The 10,004-nt window shown below is 25.8% G+C and overlaps 1 protein-coding gene across 1 annotated transcript; it reads right to left on the bottom strand.

Annotated features, from left to right (window-relative positions):
* Positions 1 to 2,819: 2,819 nt before the first annotated feature.
* Positions 2,820 to 4,563, bottom strand: OCT59_019055 (uncharacterized protein; the record flags this gene model as incomplete). The annotated part of the gene is made up of 1 exon (XM_025325523.2): positions 2,820 to 4,563. Exon 1 carries the CDS (start codon positions 4,449 to 4,451, stop codon positions 2,820 to 2,822), a length of 1,632 nt encoding a protein of 543 aa, XP_025180762.1. The 5' UTR covers positions 4,452 to 4,563.
* Between the last annotated feature and the right edge of the window lie 5,441 nt (positions 4,564 to 10,004).

Below are 10,004 nucleotides of genomic sequence, written 5' to 3'. Positions count from 1 at the left end.
TAAAACTAGGAACCGTTATCAAGTCCAAAGCGCAGTTATCATTGCGCATCATCACGTACCGGACGGACAACATACGAATAATATATATAGTCCTTCGTTACACTTCGGAATAACAAATTGAATAAATCGAAATATATTATATTAAATGGGCACTTAGTAACTAATACCGTATTCAAATATTGTAATCCATTGTAAATAGCGTAAAATAAAAATAAAAAAATAACAATACTTGCGTAACACAATTGTAAGTATTTACTGTACGATTTTTGAAAACCAGTCGTGCGAAACTCCAACGTACTTATTTTGTATTATACTATATATTATTGAGCCATTAGAGTACGTGCATAACTGATTTTATAAATGAATAAGTTTGGGTAGAAGTACCTTACTATGTCCGAAATAAATACTGCGGAATACTTTTATGCGTAATTTAATAACCAATAACTGTATCACAATTAAGTACTTTGTATGGAAATAAGCAGATGACCTGAATCTGAGTTTGATATTTGATGCATTTGATAGATCCGGATGTAAATATTGGTAATATAAATGATACTATTATGTAATATGAGCCATAGTTATTTCTAAACATAGATATATTAGCCATTGATTACATCAGTTGAGTAGATTAATAGCAATATTCATAATAGACTAATTTTGACTCATCATGTAATGAGAAAATAATATAAAAGGGGATAAAATCAGATCACGCATTTTCTTCTATTTTTAGGACTTCGTTATTTTCTTTGGGACTTTTTACTTCTATTTTCTTTGGGACTTCTTACTTTCCCTTTTCGGACGTCTCTCTTTTCTTTAGGAGAACTTATTAAATTCCCATGCAACTCTCGAACTTTTTATTTTCAAATTAAAAAAAAAAATTTCTTTTTTCCCAAATTTTTTTGTAATCTTTTCGCGTAGTACCGTTCGTATGCTTCCAAAAGAAAGGCCTTAGAACGAATAATAGCAAAAAGAAGAGAACAAAGAAGGGAACCACTAAGTCAGCATGATAAGAATGATAAGTTATGGTTCGGTGGCGGAGCTGTACTGATGTTGCTTAAAGTTGACCGTAGACACTCTCACTTGTATTCTTAACGAAATTTTATATTATCCCTGATATTAGGTGAGTTATTGTGTTTTGAGCTTTAATTACAATGAAGGCTTTTTTACGATTTAGTTCATGGGTCTGCTCACGTATATATATGTCTAAGGTTTTCCAAATATATTTATTTGTCGGGATTCTTTGTGAGTCTAGATGAAATCTGGTATATATGCCTGAGTAAGCGTGGATGAGCGTTCTGATAATAGCCTAGTAATTCAATAACTCATTTATGTGAGTGATCATAGGATAACCTTTTTATTTCTATTTATAGATCATTATTGATGGTTCATCTTCCCTGTCTTAAAGGATACTGTAGACCGTCATGGATGAAGTTGGTACAAGCGATGAAGCTATACCACATAATTTACTTTCTTCCCTTCCTTTTTGGGCTGCTTCAGCAGTTTACATTTCACAGCTAGAACGTCTTACAGGCCAACGTATACAAGACTTGAGCTTCTCTCTTTTTCACTAGGACTTCAGTTTGGGTTGGTAAGTATCATTTTATGTTCTTACAAGAGAAAGGAATTCATGTGTACATGGCTCTGTTTGCTAGGCAAAATTATATTTTGCTAATGACCAGCTGTAGTCTGAGAGAAACTGAGGTTCTATAGTTGATTTATGATGAACATTGTGGCAATGTTCAGTGAAGATATTTCATATATTTATTATATTTAGATTTTAATTTATTTTATACTATAAGTGATTAATGTGATTTATTTGTTAGATTTATTTAATAGTATTTAGTGAAGTTTGTATTTGTTATTTGTATATAATGTTTTAGTGTATATAAATTCACAACTATAGCTCGTGACTGTAGGAGGTACCTCTATGCACCTTGCTCTCTTGCATGATAGTACTTTCTCATAGGGTTTATATGTTTGCCATCATACTAATCCTTTTATATTTTTTTAGTATTATCAACCAAAAATTTGCAAATATTCAAATATATAAGTTTAGTGGATTAGGACAATTAATGATGTATGTAAATTTCAATAAAGTTAATAGATTTTCCCATAATAATGAAATCATTAAGCTACATTAGCTAAAATACATGAGTATAAAGTTGAAAAAATCATTCCAAAGAAATTTTAAATGTTAATTCGAATAAATCTCCTAAACATGATATACTGTATACTGTAATAAAGAGGGAAAAAGAGTATTATATTTCAACTATGATATCCATTAGATAAATTATATTAATTTTCATAATCGTAATACATTGTTGTCGTCGCACACTCTGTGTCGTGGTATAAGTTATTATGTGTCCCACGATTGTACATACCAGTAATTATCCGGTATTTTATAATTAATGATCATTATGTATCAGGCAAACAAGCACTCGGACTGAATAATTATTAATTATCATCACAGGAAGGTGATGGCCGCCCAGTCAACATTATAATTGGTCAAAGTTAAATGTCTTATAATACGTTCTACTACATTGAATCAAACTTTTCATTTTTTTTAAAAAAACATAAGAAAAACTTCTTATAGTCATAACTAGCGTGGAATTAAGTATCAAAATTGGCACATTCGTAAATGTGACTTGAAATGTAAATTCGTTTTTTATTATACAATCTTGTGACTAGGCGTAGATCACTACTATATCACGAGAATAATTGAATAGTCTGTAGCTGTTTATTTTCTTCTTTATAATATATATAATAAGAATAAAAATAGTTTATTTATAGAATTATAAATTTTTACAGAAACTTTAATATTAATCCAATCTTTTTATAAAGTTTAATAAGTTTAATCTACTACTTATAACCAAATCATCATATTTTTGAATTTTAATATTATACAACTCAAATTCCTTCACTTCATCTTTTAATGAAAACAAATCTTTGTATTCAAAGTAATATTTGTCAGAGAAACATGTATATTTACTATAAATAGCATCACTAATAGCCAAATATTTGACTCTTTTCTCTTTCATAATATATTTTTTTATATAAGGTAAAATTTCATGAACTCCATAATTATTGATTAATAATTTGTTAATAAAAATATTTTGAGAATTCTTTAAGAATATTTCAAAATCGGTTATATCAACATTAAGAGTCAAACTTAAATAATCTAATTCAAGAGGAAGTATTTGACCCAAATTTCGTAATATAATTGAACCACTTTTATAATAACTTGTAGAAATTGGACCGACGTTAATAGAAAGATAATTAATATTTTGTTTTATATCTTCAATTAAATTCAATGCTGAATAAGTAACTTGATCTTCAAATTCAAATATATCAAGAAATTTGATATTTTTACAATATTTTGAAATTAATTCTAATAATTGTTGTCTAAATAATGTTAATGATAGACCATAACCAACTCCAAATCCAAATCCAAAATTCTCTAAATAATTACCATAATTTTGTAATAATAATTGTAATGACTCAATTTGTGATACCTCATTTATAAATAAAGATTTTAATTTTAAAGGTTTAGTTAAATTAATAATTTGTTGAGTAAAACTGGTATTTAAAGAAGAACAATAAATTATATGAACAGATTCTAAAACATTTAATTGTTCAAATATTTTATCTAAATTGTTTATATCATTAAAATTGATGGAATATAATACGATTGTATTTAAAGTATTTGAACAATTATAATCCTTTGATAACAATAATGATTGATATAAAGGAAATCTCTTATTATGACCTAATACCAATTTTTTAAGAATTTGATGTGAATTAATTATTTGTGATATATGATTTTTAATTGACGTATGTTTACTATTATCTTCAAATGAGGAATTCATAATATAAAGTCTTAAATTACTAACATTATAAATAAAATTTGGTTTTTGTAATATTAATTCAAGAAAATCGTCAAGATAAGAATTATGAATAAGATGATCGGTGACCTCAATATCAAGTGTATGTAATTTTACTTCATTTTCAATAAATATTTTAAATAATGATATACTAATTAAACTTCTTAAATTAGATATTGCTGAGTCTCGTTTAAAAATTCTATTTCTTATAAGAACATTTTCAAACCATCTTTCAATAGTATGAATTAATTCCCGTGTACTCAAATATTTTAAAAAACCAGGATAATTAAAAAGAGTATTTGAAGAAGAAAATAAATTATCAATAATTTTATATTCATTTAATTTTGATTTTAAATCATCATTTAAATTATTTAAGTAAATTTCGATAAATTTACAATTTCTGGTAGGAATTGAAAATGGATTTTCCCATAATAATGGAATCGCTAAACGACACCACAATCTGTTGACTAAAATACATGAATGTAAAGTTGAAAAATCGTTTTTAAAATATTTTATGACTTCAGATGTTATTTCAGGTAAATCTCCTGAAAATATTTTTAAACGAGACATATTATAAACAAGGGGAGAAAAAGATATGTATTTGTGTATTTGTGTATATGTATAGGTAATAAAAAAAAAAATTAAAAATGTTAAATGGTTAATTCTATAAATTAAAATGTTTAAATAATTAAATTAGAATAAATAATTGTCAACCAGACAAATTTATATTTAATTCTTCGGAATAGCGGTTTCCGACTTAGTTGTACAATTCGCGCCGTGTAACATTTTCTATAATTAGATGCAATAAAAAGAATAAAAAGATATGGACATTATGTCAATCCGTGGATCGCCGATCTGCAAAATGCGTGTGCTAATTTTAGATTGCATTCCGCAGATCGGCGGTCCGCGGATCGCGGATATGCAAATACACGTAATAATAATTATTCGGCACGAAGTGCCGAATAACTGTTAACTTTGTTAACTTGTTAACTTATGTGGCGCGATCAAATTCCCCAACGTAACCATCGGGCACGTGAATCATGTGATTTGACTGTGGTTAGTGCGACTGTGATAGTCATCAGCCAGTCCTTAAACAACTAACTTCAACGTCAATGTTAACTCTAAAGATATTTTTCAGCCCAAACCAGATTTTAATTTATAAGTAAAACATCAATTTGAATTAAGATTAATAAGAAATTAAGTTATTCTTTTATTAAAATAAAAAATTTGTATCTAAAAACTAAATAAAATAATTTACAATCTATATAATAAATATTCCATGTTAGTAATATATAATTCACTTTTTTTTAAATTTTTCAACATTTTCAACTAATTTATTAATAGGACTAAATGATTTCTTTACTGCTTTATGATATTACCGACTAGTTTTTGTACTTTAGAGAGAATATGTTTTCCTTGTAACATTAATTAGATTGTAAAAATAACTTAGTTGAAATTTTGTTTGTTGAACTGATATTATTGTTTACTTTGTGATTTTCAAGATATTAGACTAGCAATTTTTATTTCTACAGGGTTTCATATTTACTGCAAGATTTGAGTTAATACCTTTAACTCCATAATAACATGTAAATTCAAATAATGTTTTAAAAGATTAAAACCATCGTAATAGGTATCTTTCAAAACAGAATCCATTAACTTTTCATTTTTTAAAAAACATATGTATTCTTAGTAATGTATAACAGTTATTCGGCACTGTTTTGCCCGAGATCAATTTTTTTTTTTATACGATTTTTTGCCCGATATACGATATAGTCATTTTTAATTAGAAAAATAACGTGATACCGGATAATCGTGATTAGGGTGAGACGTCGCCTAATTAATCAAAACTATGTCAGCAACATTTATAATTTTACTATAACTATGGTCCATATGCCTTGAAATAATGAAAGTGGTAAAGGTATTTTATCTATAATAATAAAATACATAATATATTAATTAAATTTGTAAAATAAATGAACCAAATTGCAATATATCATTGGCTAGTAGCAAATCATCTATCTGGTATTTATAATACACTTATTTTTTATTCATTGTTATATAAGCATAATAATAAAGATATTTATATAATAAACTAAAGCCTTACCGCACCATGGAAAAAAATTTAATAATAATTTAAATTGTGCAACATTGAAATGCGTGACGTGTCTGCGCCAATTTATTATAGAAAAAATAATTTGATTGGCTATCATGGTCATGTGCATAAATCCATCTTGTGGTGTCCTTCAAATCTATAAATTTCTCAATGTTTAAGAACTGAAAAAAATATAGAAGAATAACAAAAAAAAAAAGCTCATTAAATATACGATGTGATATGCTGCGGTCAATTGCATCGTCTCGGTTCTTATGGGAAATTTATTTACTTTTAAATATCTTATTCCGGCTCTTAATAGACCGAAATTTTTTCTGAAATTTTAAAATTCTTTTTTTTAAACCGAAAAAAATTTCCTTAATTGTTTTTTTTTATTTTAAATTAAAAAAAAAAATGATTTTAATTAATTTTAATTTTTTAAAATTTTATTTTTCAGTTTTTAAAGTTCAATTTTTTCATTATTATTGTGTACCCCGGGTATAGGTTATTATCCCTTTTTTCTTAAATATGATTGGCTCAAAATGTGAAATTATTAGCCACAAAAATTAATTGGGTGTTTTTATTATTTCCTTAAGAAAATACCGTTCGCGTAAAAAAATAAACATTATTATAATTATTTACAAGTTATAATAAAAAAAATTTACACTTTTAATATTTTAAATATTTTAACAACTAAAATAAAAATGCTTTATTTATTTAATTTAATATACAGTATACATAAAAATTTTTCAAACTAAAACACAATTATCTATCCATAAATATAAACCTATTCTAAATTACCTGACAAAGCCCAGTATTTTCTAGCTAAAGTGCTTAAATTATTGTGTAAATAAAAATACATAAATAATTTATTTTTCATATACAAGTAAGTATTAGCTTTACTTGAATTGATTTAAAATAATAAATCGTTTTTTTTTTTAAAAAAAAAAGAAAGAAATCAAATAAATAAATGAATAAAAGTCAATAAATCTACGCATAATGAAAAAGAATTCGAAAGATAAATTTCTTAGTTTAGTATTATTTAACTCTCACATAACATTACCGTTACGCTGCATGAATAAGTTGAACAACAAAAGTGGAAAAAATACATTACAATATTCTAAAATTGGGTAAATAAATGAACGCATCATTACGTAACGACAATTCATATTTAAAGTAAAGTTAGTTAATATAAGTATAATAAAAAAAAGGTTTACGTAATATAATAAATTAATAGTATTCCTTGAAAATTTAAAACTTTAAACTTCTTTTTTTTAGTTTTAATATGCCTTACGAAAAAAAAATTTTATTAATATACTGTATATAAAAAATAAATATATATATATAATAAATAAATCTTACGAAAAAAAAAAAAATTAAAATCTTACAATAAATAATTATCTAAAATTATATACACATTAATTTTTTTAAATAACCCAATTTTTTTTTCTTAAATATTTGAATTTTTTTTTGTTCATCAATCATATCATAAAAAAAAATATTATTAATATTATCTAACTAGTGTACATTTGGATCTATGAGTTTTAATATTTGCTGAAAATAACTTTGAAACTTACTGATAAAGTTTTGGTAATTAGATCAGTATAATACAATAGATAGATATAAAAAAATATTTCTAGGATTTTTTTTATAATAAATTATGAATAGATATACTGAATTTTTTTTGGTATAAATATATTTTGAGATTTTTTTTAACAATAGAGTCAATAGATCGATATGGAAGGTTGGTAAAAAAAATAATAGGTTGGTAAAAATAAGTTTTCTATCAGAATATAATAGATGGAAAATTCTCTGTATTTTTTTTTAATAATAGATTTGTATAAAAAAATTTCTGAGTTATTGAAATTTAAAAACTTGGATTTTCTAGACGGATTTTTAATTAGTTTACATCACAACGCGTCATAATGTTTAACAGGCAAAAGTTGACATATATTAATAATATTTAAATACATAAAAGTAACTCTATTACTTAAATTCTTAGCTAAAAGTCACTTTGGGTTATTAACTTTTCCGGCTAGTTTAAGTACTTTTATTTTGTTATACAAAATTACAACGTAAAATAAAATAAAACAAACATCGGATGAAAATTCTAACCGATCATTTGTGACTTCCGTCTACTTAGATTCAGCATATACAGTACTTGCCAGTTGCCACCCATATTAATGAGATTTGGATTCCATCACATTACTACGGTCCTAGGAGACAAGGACCGACAGATTACATATCAAAGCTTTCATACTTTGATATTTTGTAATATCAATCTTATTCGATTCCTTATTGATATTTTAAAAAAATTAAAGTACGAGAAATAAATTACTTTGTGCTACATAATCGAATAGTTTTAACCGTTACAATACAGTCAAATCTCGATATACCGAACCCACGGTTTGGGAGTAAAAGTTCGGTATATAGTAAAGTTTGGTAAAGAAAATTTTTTTATTTACCGAGCCCTAAGTTTTTTTTAGGGAAAGTTCGTTATAACGAGAAAATCACGTGATTAATATCTCAATTTCGCCCAAAATTAAGATTTGTCATCAATTAATTTATGCAAAATTAAGTGGTTCTAATTTAATTGATTTCAGGCGAAATTGGAAAATCATGTGACTAAGTTCGATCAAAATTTTTTTTTATTATGTTTATAATAAGCGGTAAAGCACGTGGAATTAAAAATAAAAATAAAAATAAAAATAAATAATAAGCGGTAAATCAATAGAAGTTCGGTATACGTTATATAAAATTTATATGATGTTCGGTATATCAAGATGTTATTAAATACTATGAAACTGGTTTTTTAAAAAAAGTTCGGTAAGTCGAGAGTGTGAATTCTTTACATCGAGATCAGACTGTAGTTATCTGATATATACAGTATATATATGTTGTGCGTCAAATCAAAATGAGCGTAAATTTAAAATTGAGTTACGTCAGAATCGTCAGATGGATCATTTGTGCGTCAAATTGAAATGCAGACTTTAGAATTTACAATATTATCATTGTATTTTAGAAATTATTTCATAAACTATCTAATACTGCTCTAATCTTATTCCAAGTTTATTTTTGACCCATGCTGAGTAATCATGGAATATATTTACAAAATTCATCATACATGTTTTCTAATACAGTTTAGTTATTTGTAGGTTAAGAACTTCCTTTATTTTTTGCAGTTTTTTTCTGATTAATCAAATCTTTTTCTTTCTCATTTGGCTCCAAGTTTTCAATAATTCTTCAGTTTTAATACAAAGAAAAAAAAATGAAAAAAAATACCGAAACTTTTTAATTACTAATAAAATATTCTTTTATTTTAATACTAATATAAATAACTGAAACTATTTTATCATGATTATTACATTTTTTATGCATTTCAATTATTGATGCACAAATGATAAATTGATCAGACATCAAATTTCCATCTGACGTAACTCTTTTTTAAATTTACGCTCTGAATGCACAACATATATATATTTATATAATAAATGTTGTACCGACGCCGGCCTATATTATCGGCCCGATATTGCCAAATATTATAATGCCTTAATTAGGTTGACCAGCATTACTAGGCCTGACGCACAGCTGACGCAAATCGGCATCTCACAACATCAACCCATTTATACATTAAATCCAATCCGTCCTCGTTACGTCCCGTGACGTTGCACAAATTTCAAAAAGGAGAATTGTTGCTTTGCCGATCGCATTATTTCTGGTCAGTCGTAAGAAAAATTTGGGATGGGATTCCCATCCCATTTATTTGGGCGGCAAGTATAATCCAGCACTATTCAGTGGGCCGATCATCAACAATAGCAGAAAGTTTATGCAGGGTCTTCTACATTTTGAGAAATGTTTGCTACATTTACAAAAACTTACAAAATTCAGAAGAAATTCGAATATGAATAGAGTAATATGATTTACGAGTATTTACTCGTGCGCATATTTAAGATAACAAAAATTTGTATCGATTATATAAAAATGGATAACAATAAATATTTGTATCGATTATATAAAAATTGTACTGTATATTT

Source organism: Rhizophagus irregularis, chromosome 28 (genome assembly GCF_026210795.1).
Source record: "Rhizophagus irregularis chromosome 28, complete sequence".
NCBI classification, from domain to species: domain Eukaryota; kingdom Fungi; phylum Glomeromycota; class Glomeromycetes; order Glomerales; family Glomeraceae; genus Rhizophagus; species Rhizophagus irregularis.
The sequence above is the reverse complement of the archived record's forward strand: the minus strand, read 5'-3'. Positions and strand labels throughout refer to the sequence as shown.